Source organism: Salvelinus sp. IW2-2015, linkage group LG2, assembly GCF_002910315.2.
Source record: "Salvelinus sp. IW2-2015 linkage group LG2, ASM291031v2, whole genome shotgun sequence".
Taxonomy (NCBI): Eukaryota; Metazoa; Chordata; class Actinopteri; order Salmoniformes; family Salmonidae; genus Salvelinus; species Salvelinus sp. IW2-2015.
This window is the reverse complement of record NC_036839.1, coordinates 3,915,086-3,936,028: the sequence shown is the minus strand read 5'-3', so window position 1 is coordinate 3,936,028 and position 20,943 is coordinate 3,915,086. Positions and strand designations below refer to the sequence as shown.

The 20,943-nt window shown below is 42.1% G+C and overlaps 1 protein-coding gene across 1 annotated transcript in view; it reads right to left on the bottom strand.

Moving 5' to 3' along the window:
- Positions 1-20,943, bottom strand: part of dnah7 (dynein, axonemal, heavy chain 7) — a 184,405-nt gene that overhangs the window by 139,530 nt on the left and 23,932 nt on the right. Inside the window, 5 exon segments of the mRNA XM_024000724.2 lie at positions 2,991-3,177; positions 10,888-11,255; positions 17,441-17,761; positions 18,146-18,292; positions 19,617-19,841. Coding sequence (XP_023856492.1) covers positions 2,991-3,177; positions 10,888-11,255; positions 17,441-17,761; positions 18,146-18,292; positions 19,617-19,841 — 1,248 coding nt within the window.

Genomic DNA, 20,943 nt, shown 5'->3' with positions numbered 1-20,943 from the left:
ATCCATTATCAAAAGTGACCGGAACTGCAATTATGCATGTAGCTTTTATTATAAAGGTACATTTTTATGGTGAAAATTATCTTCCCCAAACTTGAAAATCACACGCTGCTTATGTATGCCAGATAGGCTCTACACCCCTTGTAAAGCGTATTAATTTGCTTAATTTTAAGAAGTTATTTGGTCACTTTAGTTGTAATACAAACCTTATTAAAACATATATTTCTATGGGCTAGGCTACATGAGGTGTGGGACTATGATTTGAAAAAGTAGCAAAAAAAGGCATTGTTTCATATGCTAGGCATCATTCACAAGTGATAATATATAATTCACAAGTGATAGGCTAATATTGTCACCCATCAGACTATTCTTGATTTAATATTGTCTTTACATATACTAAATAATATGTGTGTGAAATGTGTTTTGATTTAGAATGGGCCATTATCAGGCACCTGTAGCAAAACCGGGTCAGCGGGAAAAAATACACGTAATCTATGCACTTAAATAGTGAATGAAGGACAATTTCCCCATGGTTTATTTTCATGCCAGCCAGGTAGGCTATACTCCTGTTGTAAATATAAGCAATGTGCTTAATATTAGGAAATTTTAAAATAAATATAGTAGGTCTAGCCAATAGAAAGCTGATTCTCCACTTTTTAGTAGAGGCCATCACTCTGTTTTCTTGAGCAATTGCATAGCCTATACCAGGCAGTTAGCAAGTTTGGTAGGCTACTAATGACTATCAGCAGCATCAGAGCTTGGAGAAGCCTAATTACCATGACTAAACGGTCACGTGGAATTTGACTGCCTTCATGAACGTTGATCGCCGGTGTGGAGGTAATATGGTCAGCGCAACAGCCCTATTTGCATGGACACTCTGTAATAATGGTTTTTAACATGATTTTTGAATGACTACGCCATCTCTTTCCCATACACATACAATTATCTGTAAGGTCCCTGAGTCGAGCAGTGAATTTCAAGCACAGATTCAACGACAAAGACCAGGGAGGTTTTCCAATGACTAGCAAAGAAGGGCACCTATTGGTAGATGGCTAAACATAAAAAAAAGCAAAAACTGAATATCCTTATGAGCTATTAATTACTTACACTTTGGATGGTGTATCAATACACCCAGTCACTATAAAGATACAGGCGTCCTTCTAACTCAGTTGATGGAGAGGAAGGAAACCACTCAGGGATTTCACAATGAGGCCAATGGTGATTTTAAACCAGTTAGAGTTAAATGGCTGTGGAGAAAACTGATGATGGATGAACTACACTGTAGTTACTCCACAATACTAAGTTGAATGAGTGAAAAAAAGGAAGCCTGTACAGAATAAAAAATCTTTGAAAACATGCATCCTGTTTGCATTAAGGCACAAAAGTTTTTTTTTWAAGTAAAAAATGTGGCAAATAAATTAACTTCATGTCTTGAATACAAATCCAACACAACACATCACAGAGTCACACTTTTTTCAAGCACGGTGGTGGCTGCATCATGTTATGGACATGCTTGTCATCGGCAAGGACTAGGCAGTTTTTTTGGATAAAAAGAAAAGGAATAGAGCTAAGCACAGGCAAAATCCTAGAGGAAACCCTTGTTCAGTCTGCTTTCCAACAGACACTGGGAGACAAATTCACTTTTCAGCAGGACAATAGCCTAAAACACAAGGCCAAATATACACTGGAGATTTTAGTATAAAATTAAAAGGAATAGAGATAAGCACAGACAAAGTCCTAGAGGAAAATCTAGTTCAGACACTGAAACAAAACCACTTTTCAGCAGGACAATAACCTAAACGCAAGACCAAATATACACTTAAGTTACTTACCGAGCAATGTTCCTTATTAATGGCCTAGTTACAGTTTTGACTAAAATCGGTATGAAAATCGGTATGAAAATGAAAATGTCTGTCTAGCAATGATCAACAACCAACTTCACAGAGCTTGAAGAATTGTAAAAATAATAATATTGTACAATCCAGGTTTGCAAAACTCTTAGAAACTTCGCAAACCTGGATTTACAGTTGAAATCGCTGTCAAAGGTGATTCTAACATGTATTGACTCAGGGGGGGTTGAAAAACTTATCTAAATCAAAATATATGAGTTTTTTAAATCATATTTTTCTTCCACTTTGACATCAAAGTATTTTGGGTAGAACATTGTTAAAAAATGTCAATTAAATCTATTTTAATCCCACTTTGTTACACAAACAATGTGGAAAAAGTTGAGGGATTGGAATCATTTCTGAAGGCACTGTATGCCGATATCATAGCTGCATGTAATTCAGCAGCTAAGAATAAAATGAAATTGCTAGACTGCCTGTTTGTGTCGTGCTCATGTTTGCAATACTGACAACAAAGGTTGTACGAACATGTTGATCATCTATTTTGTGTAAAACATGTACATAGCTGCATGTAGCCTACTCCCCTCCTTTTTTAAATGAAAAATAACATGAAATTGTGCTTATGCTTACTGAAGCATGGAATGCAATTGAACAGTTTTGTGTACAACATGAAGTTTGTAGGAAATCGTGCTTATGCATAATAGCCTATTGAGGGAATGCAATAGTTTATTAAACAGTTTTGTGTACAACATAAAGTTTTGTAGGCTACATCAGTGACCAGACAAAGGTGATAAAGGAAGGGGGAGCGGCAGTGGACTACTCAGCACAGCATGCATTCAGCTAATTAAAAAAGTAAAATCCTGCACATGCACAGAAACATCCATATTTTTTGCCTGGGCAAATTGATATACAAACACGCTGTATCCGAGGCCGCCATCACATAGCTCTAGTTCTTTAGACAGTCAAAAGTCCAAAACAGGTAAACCTACACGCACGTAGGCACAGATCAGGATACCAAGCTCTCTGAATTCATATGTCGGTAGTCGAAAGTGAGTTACCCGCCTTACATTATGTGCCAACTGGAAAAACACTATAAATTCAATCCCTTAATAACTGATGTATGAGTGTGTGTTTGTTACTACTTACCAGAGAGACTTGCTTCATGGTGTCCCTCCAGGTCTTGTCGACGGCAGTGAAGCGGCGTCCCTCCTCTGGCATTTGGGCCATGATGTCTGGGGAGCTGAATATGGGCTCTAGGTAGAGCCAGGTGGACTGCACCTTTAGCCACTCGTCCAGGATCTCCTGCAGCAGCAGAAGCTTGCCTTCCCACTCCCTGGGGATGGATGGATGAATTAATGAATAAATCAGGGGCATATTCATTAGGGCACACCGTATCAAAAAAAAATGTGATCTGAGATCCAATGTTTTATATTTGGTGAAAGTACAGAAAGTTACCTTTTATTTGAGGGTATTTTCATATCTATTTTACCATTTAGAAATTAAAGTACTTTATGTATCTAGTCCATTTGAAGGTGTCATAAATACAGTGTGTAAAGGCTCTGGTGGCCCGGCTGTTGCATCCAGCAGTGTGTGTGACGTTTGGTGTGGTGTTCTTTGTTGTTTTTACACTTTGTTTGTAAACCATCTGTCAACGATTGCTTTATAGTGGCGGGGTGTTAGACTGATCTTGTTGATCGTGTACATACCCGCTACAAACGTATTAAGTTATGAAAACGCTGCTGACAGCGGAATCCAATACAGAAAATAAATCCTACTACAATGCAACTCACACACAAATGCAATGGATATCCCAATGGCCCATCTAATCCCCTATTGTCTGCGAGTGGATTACAAACCCAAATGCAAAAGCGGAAAACGCGGGGGAATCAGACAGACTTAAAAAATGTAAGAACAAACTTCCCTTACACACCACCTTGCTGATCAACGCCCAGTCACTGAGGGGGAAAGCGGATACGCTGTCAGCAGCAACATGAATACCGGGAGGCCTGTTTGATGGCGTTTACTGAGACTTGGCTGGATGACAGAGTCCCGGACAGGGAAGTGGGGCCGGCCGGGTTCACACTGGTCAGAGCGGACCGTGATCTGACCATCACAGGGAAACATCACGGAGGGGGCGCCTGCCTGCTTGTCAGGGACCAGTGGTGTAAATTGATCCTGGTAAGAGAGAGACTCTGTACCTCTGACATTGAACTGCTTTCTGTGTCACTGCGACCCTACTATCTGCCCCGTGAGTTCACCCAATTGTTTGTTACCGTCGTGTACATTCAACGAAAAGCTAATATAATAAAGGCATCAGAGATTATTTATAATCTGTCACAGAACACTGGAATCCATTTTCCCCGATGCACCCACATTTATTTTAGGGTATTTTAACTGCACTTTGCACAAGGTCCCACGCACGTACCACCAGTATGTGAAATGTCACGCTACGAAAAATAAGACTCTTGATTTGTGCAATGAGACAATACCAAATGATTTCTCTGCCACCTGTGCCTTCTTCGACAAAAAGGCACAGGGGCGGAGCTTCGGTGGCGTACCCGAGCTCTGAGAGAGCACGGCTCCTAGCCCAGCCTCGGACACGTCCACCTCCACTATGAACGCCAAAGAGGGATCCGGATGAGCCAGCACGGGAGCCGAGGTAAACAAAGCTCTCAGGTGACCAAAAGCCCTGTCAGCCTCAGCCGCCTGTCAGCTCAGCCGCCCACTGCAGTCGCAACGGTCCCCCCTTCAGCAGTAATGGTAATGGGAGCCGCTACCTGACCAAAGCCCCAGATAAACCTCCGGTAGTAGTTGGCAAACCCTAGGAACCGCTGCACTTCCTTTACCGTGGTGGGAGTCGGCCAATTACGCACGGCTGAAATGCGGTCACTTTCCATCTCCACCCCTGACGTGGAAATGCGGTACCCTAGGAAGGAGACGGACTGTTGGAAGAACAGACATTTCTCAGCCTTGACYTACAGGTCATGCTTCAAAAGTCGACTAAGCACCCTGCGCACCAGGGACACATGCTCGACGCGTGTAGCGGAGTATATCAGAATGTCGCCGATATACACCACACCCTGCCCGTGCAGGTCCCGGAAAATCTCGTCAACAAAGACTTGGAAGACTGATGGAGCATTCATCAACCCGTATGGCATGACGAGGTACTCATAGTGCCCTGAGGTGGTACTAAATGCCGTCTTCCACTCGTCCCTCTCCCGGATATGCACCAGGTTGTGCGTATCCTGAGTACCTCACAGTGATCTGATTGATACCCCGATAGTCAATACACGGGCGCAGACCTCCATCCTTCTTCTTAGCAAAAAAAGGCAAGTGAAGTGGAGGGCCGAATGTATCCCTGCCCCAGGGATTCGGAGACATGTGTTTCCATAGCCGCCGTCTCCTCCTGGGACAGAGGACACACGTGACTCCTGGGAAGTGCTGCGTCTACCAGGAGATTTATCGCACAATCCCCCCGTCGATGGGGTGGTAATTAAGTCGCCCTCTTCTTACAGAAGGAAAGAGCCAAATCYGCATATTCTGAGGGGATGCGCACGGTGGAGAACTGGTCTGGACTTTCCACCGTAGTCGCACCGATCGAAACCCCTACACACCTCTGTGAGCACTTTCGTGACCACCCCTTGAGAGCCCTCTGTTGCCACGGAATATTGGGGTCATGACAGGCCAACCAGGGTAGGCCCAGCATCACAGGAAACACAGCAGAATCAATAAGGAAGAGACTGATTCTCTCCTTGTGACCCTCCTGCGTAACCATGCCTAGTGGGGCGGTGGCCTCCCTACTCAGCCCTGACCCCAATGGTCGACTATCTAGGGCGTGCACAGGGAAGGGCATATCCAAAGGAACAAGGGGAATCCCTAAACTATGGGCAAATGAACGGTCAATAAAATTCCCAGCTGCGCCTGAATCTACGAGCGCCTTAGGCTGGGAATTCGGGGAAAACTCAGGAAATGTAATAAACACATACAGTGGGGCAAAAAAGTATTTAGACAGCCACCTATTGTGCAAGTTCTCCCACTTAAAAAGATGAGAGAGGCCTGTAATTTTCATCATAGGTACACTTCAACTATGACAGACAAAATTTGAAAAAAAAATCCAGAAAATCACATTGTATGATTTTTAATGAATTTATTTGCAAATTATGGTGGAAAATAAGTATTTGGCACCTACAAAACAAGCAAGATTTCTGGCTCTCACAGACCGTAACTTCTCTTTAAGAGGCTCCTCTCCTCCACTCGTTACCTGTATTAATGGCACCTGTTTGAACTTGTTATCAGTATAAAAGACACCTGTCCACAACCTCAAACAGTCCACTCCAAACTCCACTATGGCAAGACCAAGAGCTGTAAAGGACACCAGAACAAAAATTGTAGACCTGCACCAGGTGGGAAAAACTGAATCTGCAATAGGTAAGCAGCTTGGTTTGAAGAAATCAACTGTGGGAGCAATTATTAGGAAATGGAAGACATACAAGACCACTGATAATCTCCCTCGATCTGGGGGCTCCACGCAAGATCTCACCCCGTGGGGTCAAAATGATCACAAGTACGGTGAGCAAAAATCCCAGAACAAACACGGGGGACTAGTGAATGACCTGCAGAGAGCTGGGACCAAAGTAACAAAGCCTACCATCAGTAACACTACGCCGCCAGGGACTCAAATCCTGCAGTGCCAGACCTGTCCCCTGCTTAAGCCAGTACATGTCAGGTCCGTCTGAAGTTTGCTAGAGAGCATTTGGATGACCAGAAGAAGATTGGGAGAATGTCATATGGTCAGATGAAACAAAAATATAACTTTGGTAAAAACTCAACTCGTCGTGTTTGGAGGACAAGAATGCTGAGTTGCATCCAAAGAACACCATACCTACTGTGAAGCATGGGGGTGGAAACATCATGCTTTGGGGCTGTTTTTCTGCAAAGGGACCAGGACGACTGATCCGTGTAAAGGAAAGAATGAATGGGGCCATGTATCGTGAGATTTTGAGTGAAAACCTCCTTCCATCAGCAAGGGCATTGAAGATGAAACGTGGCTGGGTCTTTCAGCATGACAATGATCCCAAACACACCGCCCGCGGCAACGAAGGAGTGGCATCGTAAGAAGCATTTGAAGGTCCTGGAGTGGCCTAGCCAGTCTCCAATCTCAACCCATAGAAAATCTTTGGAGGAGTTGAAAGTCCGTGTTGCCCAGCAACAGCCCCAAAACATCACTGCTTCTAGAGGAGATCTGCATGAGGAATGGGCCAAAATACCAGCAACAGTGTGTGAAAACCTTGTGAAGACTTACAGAAAACATTTGACCTCTGTCATTGCCAACCAAGGGTATATAACAAAGTATTGAGATAAACTTTTGTTATTGACCAAATACTTATTTTCCACCATAATTTGCAAATAAATTCATTAAAAATCCTACAATGTGATTTTCTGGATTTTTTTTTCTAATTTTGTCTGTCATAGTTGAAGTGTACCTATGATGAAAAGTACAGGCCTCTCTCATCTTTTTAAGTGGGAGAACTTGCACAATTGGTGGCTGACTAAATATTTTTTTGCCCCACTGTACATGTGAGCAACAGGMGGCTCTGGGTGAGCCTGGGGTGACACGATAGTGCCCTGCCTGCTGCCTCGAATCCCTGAGGAACCCCCCGACAAGCAGTGTGCCCTCTGCGGCCACAGATGGTGCAGGGAATGGCCCATCCTCCGGTCGCCCTAAGCGCAMCACCTCCCAGCTCCATGGGTGTCGGAGCGGAGGTGCTGGGGGATGGAACTGACAGGTCCTGATCCYGACGTCCGCGGGTAGCCAGCAGGTTGTCCAGGTTGGGATTGAGTTTTTTTTMATGAGAGTGGTTGTGTTCATTTGGGATCTATCGCAACCCACAACTGTCCCAGACAATGTTTGGAATATTTATTTATCGCACAGAATAGAATAGTTCAATTGTTGTACTATGGGGGATGGTAGATTGACTTGGCTGGTGCTTTTGCTGTTCGTTAGGCCTACTCGTCTTTTTGGCTGATGAAAAGTAAATGTAGACAGTTCTTCTAACATCTTCAATATGCGCCTCGGAAAGACAGACACCGATGTGTCTGTCTTCACTTGTAGCCTACTTCAGAGCTGAGATAGATGCCTGTGAGAAGAACCCAATCAAATGACGTGCATTGGCTAATAAGAATTGAGGTATCTGAGAGAGCCATGTGAGTGAGAGGTGCTTCGGAACATGCAGCCGGGCAAAGGGATTTCTGATTATTAAAATCAGCCCAAGAGCACAACGGCCACTAAAGGCATGGATTTTTTTAGGGGCCATTACGGACACTAGGGGGATGCTGCCGGGATATTAGAGGCATTAGCAAGTGCTTGTCAAATTGTGAATGAGAGACTAATGAAGTAAGTGCAGCCTGTGCAAGAAACAAAGAGCTCATGCCTCTCAGGCAACTTTTTTTCAAATCATCAATCGAGTCGCATCATGCACCAACACCCCATAATTACAAAGTGAAAACATGTTTTTCGGAATGTTAACACATTTATTGAAAGTGAAATATAGAAATATCTATTTTACATAAGTATTCACACCCCTGAGACAATATATGTTAGAATCACCTTTGGGAGCGATTGCAGCTGTGAGTCTTTCTAGGTAAGTCTCTAAGAGCTTTGCACACCTGGATTGTACAATATTTGCACAATATTAATTTTAAAATTATTCAAACTCTGTCAAGTTGGTTGTTGATCATTGCAACACAGTCATTTTCCAGTCATGCCATAGATTTTCAAGTTGATTTAAGTCAAAACTGTAACTAGGCCACTCAGGAACATTCAATGTCATCTTGGTAAGCAACTCCAGTGTATATTTGGCCTTATGTTTTAGGCTATTGTCCTGCTGAAAGGTGAATTTGTCTCCCAGTGTCTTTTGGAAAGCAGACTGAACCAGGTTTTCCTCCAGGATTTTGCCTGTGATTAGCTCTTTTCCTTTTCTTTTTATCCTAAAAAACTCCCTGGTCCTTGCCGATGACAAGCATACCCATAACATGATGCAGCCACTACCATGCTGGAAATTATGAAGAGTGGTACTCAGTGATGTGTTGGATTTGCCCCAAACATAACACTTTGTATTCAGGACATAAAGTTAATTTCTTTACCACACTTTATGCAGTTTAACTTTAGTGCCTTTTGCAAACAGGATGCATGTTTTGAAATATTTGTATTCTGTACAAGCTTCCTTCTTTTCACTCTGTCACTTAGGTTAGAGTAACTACAATGTTATTGATCCATCCTCAGTTCTCTCCTATCACAGCCATTAAACTCTGTAACTGTTTTAATGTCACCATTGGCCTCATTGTGAAATACATGAGTGGTTTCTTTCCTCTCCTGCAACTGAGTTGGAAAGGACTGCTTCTTTTTTTTACCCATCTACCAATAGCTGCCCTTCTTTGCAAGGCATTGGAAAAGCTCCCTGGTCTTTGTGGTTGAATATGTGTTAGAAATGCACTGCTCGACTAAGTGACCTTAAAGATAATTGTATGTGTGGGGTAGAGAGATGATGACATCATTCAAACATTATGTTAAACATTATTATTGAGTCCATTATGTGAGTTGTTAAGCAAATCTTTACTCCTGAACTTATTTAGGCTTGCCATAACATTTAAGCTTTTCATTTTTGATTCATTTGTAAACCTTTCTATTTCTAAAAACATAATTCCACGTTGACATTATGGGGTATTGTGTGTAGGCCAGTGACACAAAATCTAAATTTAATACATTTTAAATTCAGACTGTAACATAACAAAATGTGGAAAAAGTCAAGGCGTATGTTAGGACCTTGTAAACAGTTGGATTGTTCCACGAAATGGGTGCATTTTGGGCATTCAAATATTTGTTCTTTCAACATTCAGTTGCATGAAGGATATGTTTAGCCTATGGAAAAAAAACTTTTCCCATCTCAGGGATTAAAATCCTATGAACTAAGAGCATTTTATCTGCACTTGTACCACACTGTCTGTCAACTCTGTTACCGACACTTATGTAGCTAACTACCTAACTATTATTTAAAAGCATGTTTGAGATAAATCCAAAAAGTTCTCATTGATCAAGTATCCCTTGTACAAATAAACTCACGTAAAATATCAAACTAATAAAGTTAACATTGGGCATCTAACAAGGTTGACGATTTACAGGCTTGAGGTTTTAGGTGAAAATCGGCCATTACTCATCATATGGTGAAGAGCATGGGACTACATGGTGTTCATGAAATTATTAATTATACATATGTTCAACACATAATGAAAGTTAAATCAAATTCCAGTTTTCCTAAAGTGAATTGAGCGAACAGGCTTGATGTGTTGAGCTCGAGCACCTCAGTCAAAGATGATAAAACAATTATTAATAGGCCAAAAAGAGAGAGATGACTTACTTCCTTTCCCACCATGCTGTTCAGAGGACCCAAACAATGTCTCCTACTGTGAATAATTTAACTTGGTGGAATGGTCCATTATTTTAAAGGGGTAAATTGTTTGTTTAACGGGGTTGGCCTTAAAATGAGGGACAAACGTAAATACATCACTAATAACATCAATATAAATAATAATCTTCAGAAATGACTTTGRCAAAGCATCAAAATAACGAGGCCTTTACAATGATGGTGAAACTTGGAAGTAATGTTGGGATTAAGTGGGTTGAAATGTTCCTAGAAGACACAGGGTTTATGAAGGGCCTTTATTCATATTAAAAATCGGATMTATTAAATTCTCCATTGTTGTCAATAAAGGTGGTAATTGGGAGAATATTCAGTGTGCACACCATATCCCCCCCKAAAAATAAACATATATACGGAAAACAAAAACAAGCAGTTCTTATTGGAACTTCCGGTTTCAGTAAATGTTCTYCCATTTAGTGCCAAATGAATATGACCCAGACAAGTACTGTGTACTGCCATATGTGTACGATTCAATTGGAGAATATTGTACAAAATTCACAGTATTTTTTAACTGTAATTTAAACTCCTCACCTGCTCACCTAATTTTATACCGCCCCCCTCCTCACCTGATCTCAGCCTCGAAGGGCTTGATGAAGGGCGAGCCCCGCATGGTCTGCGTCTTGACAATGTGGTCGTCCAGCAGCATCTGCACTTCGTCCACCGACGACAGGATGGACGTGCCAGTCTCGCGGTAGGGCAGCAGGGCAAAGTCCATGTCGCCCCACTCCAGGGCCATCTTTTCCATGGCCTTTTCCAGCGAGTGCTCCTTGCTGGCRGCCTCGCTGACGCCCTCGAAGCTGGCCAGGTGGGCCTCCAGGTGCAGTGGAAGGAAGCGGGCCACGCAYGCACCTTCCTCGGCTGGACGCAGCGGGAAGCCCACCACCGCTGACATGGTGTTCCAGTGGCGGTCACGTAGCCCCGGGTTACACAGCACCTTAGTTGGAGGGGATTTGGTTTATTGTTAGTCTCTTGTGTCATATACTGTGCCTACATCCTAAATGACCAGAGCCCATAGCTACAGTAGTAGTGCACTACATAGGGAATAYGTTGCCATTTGGGAAGCATCCAGTATGCAGTGTCTTGGCTAAGTGTGGGGTCAATGAGCCTTGGGTTACACAGCATCTAGGGTTACACAGCAACAGCAGCAGGCTGTTGTATCGTGTACTGTATCKTCATATTACTGGGAAATGTATGATGCTATTCTTATACTGTTGAGAACTAGCTGTAAAAGATTAGTGTGGGTGACATGAGTTGGCCGCTGCAATACAAGGTAAAAGTTATTTGAGATCTAGTGGAAAGTGCTGCTACATGAATACAATCAATTATTCCAGTGTCAGTATTAGACAGAATAATAATCAAATCAGTGCATAAATCATGATGGTCGGTGCGATGTTAAAGGGCCCTGTTTCCCGATGGAACTTAGGCTTACAAGTGTTTAAACAATGCATCTTTCCTACAACGGCCCGAAGACGTAACATGCGTTTCCCAAAACACCACGCACGCAAAACGAACGGTTGCTAAGTGCGTAGTTACTGATAGGATCGAAAGAAAGGGAGCGCTGCTCTCGGATCAGCTTTCTCCATTAAAATCTTACCTTAACATCATAATTATTTCACAATACTGACAACAAAATCAGCTCCTAGAGAGATATTACCACCTACGGCTGCAAATAAAAATGCACAAAATCACAGATTTGGCACATCATTGTGTACATGTTAGGCTACACATCATAACATATATTGAGATAGATTACAGACAGTAGCAAGTAGCAAAAAATAATTCAACTGATTGAACATWAAATGTATATTAATATGATTTAACTAGACCTATAGCCTACTGTTTACCCTGAGTGTACAAAACATTAGGAACACCTGTTCTTTCAATTATGTAGGTGAAGGCTATGATCTCTTATTGATGTCACTTGTTAAATCCACTTCAAATCAGTGTAGATGAAGGGGAGGAGACAGGATAAAGAAGGATTTTTCAGACTTGAGACAATTGAGACATGGATTGTGTATATGTGCCCTTCAGAGGGGGAATGTGCAAGACAAAAMWTTACTAATATAACATCAAAATGTATTGGTCCCATACACATATTTAGCAGATTTTATTGCGGATGTAGCAAAATGCTTGTGTTCATAGCTCCAACAGTGCAGTAATATCTAACATTTCACAACAATATACACAAATCTAAAAGTAAAAGAATGGAATTAAGAAATATATAAATATTAGGATGAGCAATGTCGGAGTCTGGAGTATATATTTCATGATGTGTGTTTTGTCCTATATTTTTACTTTATATATTTTTTTAAATCCCAGACCCCGTCCCCGCAGGAGGCCTTTTGCCCTTTGACAGGCAATTTGTTCTTAACTGACTTCCAAGTTAAATAAAGATTAAATAAAATAAAATAAAAATATACAGACCCAGTCAAAAGTTTGGAAACCTACTCATTCAAGGTTTTTTCTTCATTTTTACTAGTTTCTACATTGTAGAATAATAGTGAAGACATCAAAACTATGAAATAGCACATATGGAATCATGTTGTAACCTAAAAAGTGTTAAACAAATCAAAATATATTTTAGATTTTAGATTCTTCAAAGTAGCCACCCTTTGCCTTGATGACAGTTTTGCACACTCTTGTAATTCTCCCAACCAGCTTCACCTGAAATGCTTTTCCTACAGTCTTGAAGGAGTTATGCTGAGCACTTGTTGGCTGCTTTTTCAACTCATCCCAAACCATCTCAATTGGGTTGAGATCGGGTGATTGTGGAGGCCAGGTCATCTGATGCAGCACTCCATAATTCTCTTTCTTGGGCAAATAGCCATTACACAGCCTGGAGGTGTGTTGGGTCATTGTCCTGCAGAAAAAACAAATGATAGTCCCACTAAGCGCAAACCAGATGGGATGGCGTATCGATGCAGAATGCTGTGGTATAGATGCTGGTTAAGTGTGCCTTGAAATCTAAATAAATCACTGTCAGTGTCACCAGCAAAGCAACCCCACAACTGTCACATCTCCTCCATGCTTCACAGTGGGAACTACACATGCAGAGATCATCCGTTCACTTTCTCAAATTTGGACAAATTTGGAGACGGTTGTCCTTCTGGAAGGTTCTCCCATCTCCTCAGAGTAACTCTAGAGCTCTGTCAGAGTGACCATCGGGTTCTTTTTCACCTCCCTGAACAAGGCCCTTCTCCCCCGATGGTCAGTTTGGCCGGGCGGCCAGCACTGGGAAGAGTCTTGGTGGTTCCAAACTTCTTCCATTTAAGAATGATGGAGGCCACTGTGTTCTTCGGGACCTTCAATGCTGCAGACATTTTTTGGTACCCTTCCCCAGATCTGTGGCTCGACACAATCCTGTCTCGGCGCTCTACAGACAATTCCGTCGACCTCATGACTTGGTTTTTGCTCTTACATGCACTGGTAACTGTGGGACCTTAAATAGGCAGGTGTGTGCCTTTCCAAATCATGTCCAATCAATTGAATTTACCAAAGGTGGACTCGAACCGAGTTGTAGAAACATCTCAAGGATGATCAATGGAAACAGGATGCACCTGAGCTCAATTTCGAGTCTCATAGCAAAGGGTCTGAATACTAATGTAAATAAGGTATCAGTTWTTTTTTTTAATACATTTGCAGAAATGTSTAAAAAACAGTTTTTGCTTTGTCATTATGAGCTATTGTTTGTAGATTGCTGATCATTTTTTWAATCCATTTTAGAATAAGGCTGTAAMGTAACAAAATGTGGAAAAAGTCAAGGGGTCTGAAATACTTTCTGAAGGCACTGGATGTACGTGTGATGGGATGTATAGACATTATGGACGGTATGTGGATAGAATATTTAGTATATCTGTAGAATACGTAGGATAGAATAGTATATATACAGCAGTAGTTTAATAGGGTGGCATTGACTAGAACCCTGTATATACATATGAAATGAGTAAAACACTATGTACACTTTATTAAAGTGACCAGTGTTCTATTATTAAAGTGATTCCATGTCTATGTACATAGGGCAGCAGCCTCTAAGGTGCAGGGTTAGTCCTCTTGTCCAGATGGGATAGGGGAGTACGATGGCAATTACTTCGTCCGTGGATCTATTGATACGGTATGCAAATTGAAGTGGGTCTAGGTGTTAGGTAAGTTTGAGGTGATATGATTCTTAACTAGCCTCTCAAAGCAATTCATGATGACAGAAGTGGGTGTTACGGGGTGATCGCCATTTCGTTCAGTTACCTTTGCTTTCTTGGGTAAAGGAGCAATGGTGGACATCTTAAAGCAAGTGGGCACAACAGACTGGGATAGGGAGAGATTGAATATGTCTGTAAAACACTCCAGCCAGCTGGTCTGCACATGCTCTGAGGACGCGGCTAAGGATGCTGTCTGGGCCGGCAAACTTGCAAGGGATAACACATGCTTAAATGCCGTACTCAGGTTGGCCACGGAGAACGAGAGCCCACAGTCCTCGAGAGCAGCCCGCGTCGACGGCACTGTGTTATCCTCAAAGCAGGCGAAGAAGGTGTTTAGCTTGTCGGGGAGCAAGACGTCGGTGTCCTGGTTTTAGCTGGTAGCTGGTTTTCCCTTTGTAATCCGTGATTTTCTGGACTCCCTGCCACATACGTCTTGTGTCTGAGCGGTTTATACGCAACTCCACTTTGTCTCTGTACTTGTTTGATTACCTTACGGAGGGCATAACTCCACTGTTTGTATTCAACCATATTCCCAGTCACCTTGCCGTGGTTAAATGCGGTGGTTCGTGCTTTGAGTTTTGTGCGAATGCTGCCATCGATCCACGTTTTTTGTTTTGGGTAGGTTATAATAGTCACAGTGGGAACAACATCCCCTATACACTTCCTGATGAACTCAATCTGTGTGTCAGTGTACATGTCAATGTTATTCTCATAGGCAACCCAGAACATATTCCAGTCCACATGATCAAAACAATCTTGAAGCATAGATTGAGGCGTGCTCCCTCTGCTGTCTCCTGAAGTCCACGATCAGCTCCTTCGTTTTGTTAACGTTAAGGGAGAGGTAATTTACATGGCATCACTCCGCCAGTMTCAMGGTTCCACCTGTCACCAGAGGGCGGCAGAGACCATCCTAGAGACATTAATGACAGTCAGGTGTGTCCTATTTACTCAATATGATTTCCCTGTTAAAAGAGGTGTGTTTTCTGTTGTCCTTTGCTTAAGCTTGAATTGTGTGCCGTGTGCGTTGGTCTCCTGAGTGAGTTTGAGACTTAGTGTTTGTTGTTTTCCCAGTGTTACTGTGATCCTTCCGTTACCATTTCTCAGTAAAGTATTATGTTGATCCTTAACCACTAATTCCTRGTCTGTTCTCTTCTCTGCACCTGGGTGCAACCTCACCATGTCACAGCCAGGGCCCTCACCTTGTAGGCMGGCTTGTCATTGATGGTAATCAGGCCTACTACTGTTGTGTCGTTTGCAAACTCAAAACGATCTTTCAGCATGGATTACGATTGGTCAGACCASCATTGAATAGACCTTAGCARGGGAACTTCCTGTTTGAGTTTCTGCCTATAGGAAGGGAGAATGGAGTCGTTATCTGATTTGCCGAAGAGAGGGRGGGGGAGGTCCTTGTAGCCTTCCTGGAAGGGAGAGTAACAATGGTCGAGAGTTTTTGATGCGTGAGTACTACAGGCAATGTGTTGATAGAACCTCAGCAGCATTTACCTCAGATTTAATTAAAGTTAAATATTTAGTTAAAGTTCCCAGCTACAATAAATGCGGCCTCAGGATATGCGGTTTCCAGTTTGCACAAAGTCAAGTGTAGTTCCTTGAGGGCCGTCGTGGTATCCGCTTGAGGGGGAATATACATGGCTGTGATGATAACCGAAGAGAATTCCCTTGAGCGGTAATACAGTCAGCATTCGATTGTGAGGTATTCTAGGATGGGTAAACAAATCGTCTTGAGTTCCTGTACGTTACCACAATCACACCATGAGTAGTTAATTATGAAACATAGATCTCCGCCTTTCTTCTTCTTGGAGAGTTATTTCTTATCTGCACGATGTACTGAGAACCCAGCTGGCTATAGGGACGGGGACAGTATATCCGGAGAGAGCCATGATTCTGTGAAACAGAGCATGTTACAGTCCCTGATGTCTCTATGGAAGGAGATCTTTCAGGCTGTATGTAATAACACATAAGACAAAAAAATGTTCTGGCCTAATAATGAATGAAATAACAAAAACAAAAAAAATACTGCAGTTGCTTAGGAGCTAGAAACAGAGTGGCCTTTGAACGGGGTATGGTAGTAGGTGCCAGGCGCACTGGTTTGAGTGTTTCAAGAACTGCAACGCTGCTGGGTTTTTCACGCTCAACAGTTTACCGTGTGTATCAAGAATGGTCCACCAAAAACAAACAAAAGATATCTGATGTAAAATATACTGTCCGTGAAATGTATGTAGTATGCATAAGCTAGAAGTGGAAGCCTATGTATTGTTGTCCATTAGTTTACTCCAATTAGGGGAGGGGTGGTATGGTTAGGGGAAAATAATAAACAAGGAAAATATATTTTAAAAAATATATATATTTAAAATAATATATATATTTACAACAACAACAAAATATGTATGGGGGGGTTGGAAATGATGCAGCCAATTACAATGATGGAAGCCGCAATATTAAAGCTGATCCACCCCCCCAAAAAATAAGAATGGTCCACCACCCAAAGGACATCCAGCCATCTTGACGCAACTCTGAGGAGCATTGGAGTCAACCTTTCGACACCCGTRGAATTGAGGATGTTCTAAGGGAAAAAGTGGGTGCAACTCAACATTAGGAAGGTGTTCCTAATATTTTGTACACAGTGTATATTTGAATGCACTCATCTTGGTTTTCATTTGAATCATAATTTTATACATCGCTTGTTTGTATCAATTGCAAAGACATTGACAACTTTGTATTCGTAGTCAACTTTGTTCAGAAGTTATCGGCGGTCACAGTGAGACGGATAAGTTTAGAGGAGATCTTCTGTGTATAAAGTGACGCTGGAGGGCAAAAAAAGCATTAACGACACACTTAGCTGTTCTACGAGTGATCTGAGGCAGATTACGTTTTCAAGTGCAAAGATTTTCAATCAACCGCTACATACCTGTACGAGGGGGATGTGCTCCTTAAAGGCCTCCACCTCAGCCTTAACACGGCTAGCAATGTGCAGAGCCTTGGGCGTATCCCCGAAACCCTTCTCCAGCTTGTAAAGGGCACGCCAATAGTTGCCCACATCGCCCTCCACCTTGTCTGGGTTGACCGCGGACAGTGGCCCGTGAACCCATTTACGGTGCTGGTTCTGGAACTCTGAGGCTGTCTCGTAGAGGCGGAGGAAGGGMAGCAGGCGGTCCTGGACCTTCTTGCGCTGCGGGTACTGGGACACGGGCCAGTTGAAGGCCTCTTCCTCCTGGTTGAAGCCGTCGATCTGTAGGGGGAAGGGAGGTGGAGACAGAGGCGTCAAGGCAAAGTGGACTGCTGACACCATGGGCAATTACAGTGGTAACAAAAGAAAGCAATCAATTAATTATCAAAAAAATTACTCAGTGTGAAAGTTTTTTAAGATATATGAGGGTCTGTGTTATTGGAGATACTGAACCTGCACACCATATGTAACAAACACTCATCATCAACACTCATCACAAACACTCATCATCACTTTATTATACTGTCTCTGCTGCCCTCTACAGTCATTTCAGAGAAGAACAATAATACTTTATTGTCCACTGTTATTTTCAGATCAACACCTTTCAGCAAGCATGCTAATTGCATAAAACCCTGGCGAAAAGCTGAGAGTCCCAATCCTCCTCACCTTCTCCATGGCGGTGTCCAGTTTGGAGTTAAGGGCCTGTGCCTTTTTCAGGTACTTGCTGAGCTCGGACAGGTCCCCGAAGGTGACAAACTCCTCCGCCTGCTTGGCATAGCTCTCTAGCTCCTCCACAAACCTCTCACACCGCAGCTAAAGAGGAAATACAGTGGGAGAGATACACATTTGGAGATAATTGTTCGTATGCACTATCAAAGTAGGTGAGTCAGTGGTATTGTACTTAAAGTGTGCAAGTCTAAATATATGTTGCTCTCTAACTCTCACAAAAACATTCCAGATGGACTACATACTGTATTTATTAATTGGATGGTTCTCCCATCGATCGGGTTCCCACCTATAAATATCTGGGCATGGATTGACAAAGACTTAATGTTTAAACAAATATATATGAATGAGCTAGTTGAAAAGCAAAGATTTAAAGTCTTCTTTTTTTTTTTTACATAGATCTTGCCTCACCCTAAATAGCAGGAAGCAGATTGTACAGTCAACTTTCCTGACAGTTCTTGACTATGGTGACACCATTTACCAGATTGCAGCAGCCCTACTCTTAAAACGTTGGATGCCGTCTACGATAGTGCCCTTCGCTTTATCACAGGTGAGTTTTAATACTAACCACTGCATCCTGTATCAAAAGGTTCGCTGGTCCTCATTAAAGTCCCATTGATCACTTAATTATAAATGTTTTGTTTACAAAGCTCTACTACACAAGCTTCCAATTTACCTAATTTTGTTGCTAACGTATAAAAGAATGAGCCAAATCCTTTAGTTTTAGTTTAAGTGCCAACATTGTTGGAATAACCTACTAAATTCCTTGCATCTTGTTCCCTGGTGCCACTAGGGGAGTTTAGGACTCGGGTGTTGAATGAATTGAGGATTGCAGTTTCGATTGATGGTAGTGGTTTATTTGTTGACATTGTGGTGTTGAGGTTGTGCCTTGTGGTTATTTATATTCTTCAGATTTTATTTGTAKGGTACATTTTTCTTCCTGTTTGTGAGACAATGTTTGTACTCAGGGCACCATTGGGAATGAGACTGTGGTCTCAATTGGGCTACCCTGAATAAATAGAAGTTAATAAATGGTCTGGACATGACAACTTTTTAAATTAATGGTGATCTGTAGTGATTTATGCTGGAGTTTTGTTGCAAGGTCATTTTAATGCAAAGTACTGTATGTCATTGATGTGAGGTGGAGGATAATTGGTTGTTTTAGGTTATTGTGAGGGTTTGGTGTACTGTTAACTTTCAAGAGTGGCTTAGACAGATTATCAGGGTCATGTTCATCAGGCACCAAACTGACGAAAACAGAGTGAAACAGGGAGGGACTACCTGGACCTGGTCCAATAATAAACGCTAATTGTTGTTTTCAGTTGCAGTGTTTTACTACAAGGTGCACTAATGAATACACCCAATATGTTTGTTTTTTTACTTCCACTCTCCCTCCCTCTGTCTAACTGACCTTAAGGCCACCCTGGTACTGCTCTGTCTTCTCCCTGGTGATCTGCCGGTGCTCCTCGAAGATGGAGGGCATTCGTGTGTGCCACTGGAAGGTCTGCCGGTTGAGGCGCATGTCCACAGGGGAGAAGGTGACATAGTCCACTAGGAAACACAGACGGGTCTTGGACTCTGACAGCTTGGTCTCCAGGAGGGGCATCTCTGTAGCCTCCACCTTGTCCACAAACGCCTGGTAAAGTGGGATAGAATGTGGTCAATTCTGGGAATAGAAAACTAGAAGGTCATAGTGGTGCTTACTTTTATTTACAGATGTATTTGTGAGGTTCATTAGGAAATGACAAGGGTAACACTTTCAAGTACTTTAACATTTCTCAAAATAAATGGTAACCACTCGATATGGTATGTATTATTTATCAAATAATTTGTTTAACAGGGACAGTACACAACAATCAAATTAGACAATGCTGAGGTGTAATAATGCTGGACTTAGTTAGACAGCTATTTTGTTTACCAAATGTGCGACTTGTTTTAATGAATCCCAAGGAAACTGACTGACGACCAGACTCAAAATAGAAAAATGTAGGACTTTTGAATAAAACTCACTGAACTGTTTCTGCTTATTTGAGCTGTTCTTGCCATAAAATGGACTTGGTCTTTTACCAAATAGGCCTATCTATACCACCCCCACCTGTTAATCGAAATGAATTCCAGGTGATGACCTCATGAAGCTGGTTGAGAGAATGCCAAGAGTGTGCAAAGCTGTCATCAAGGCAAAGGTTGGCTACTTTGAAGAATCTCTAATATAAAATACATTTTGATTTGTTCAACACTTTTTTGCTTACTACATGATTCCAAATGTGTTATTTTATAGTTTTGATGTCTTTACTTTTATTCTACAAWGTAGAAAATATTAAATTAAAATAAAGAAAAACCCTGGAATGAGAAGGTGTGTTCAAACTTTTGACTGGTACTGTACATGTAGGTAGGGGTAAGGTGACTATGCTATGCACAGTAAAAAACAGCGAGTGGCAGCAGCGTAAAAAAAAAAAAAGATTGGGGGGGACTATGCAAATAGTCCGGGTAGCCTTTTGATTAGCGGTTCAGCAGTCTTATGGCTTGGGGGTAGAAGCTGTTAAGAAGCCTTCTGGATTTTTGGACTTGAAAAATGTCAACATCGATTGCCTTTTCTTGTACATTTTTTATTTGGCTCTCCCACGATTCAAATTCAGTAGGGAGACGACTAGACTAGGCTACGTGACATGATTACGTAGGGACCTCTTCAKTAGCTGACCACCACTACCAAGATCTGTGTCAAGATCAGTTTCTTAACC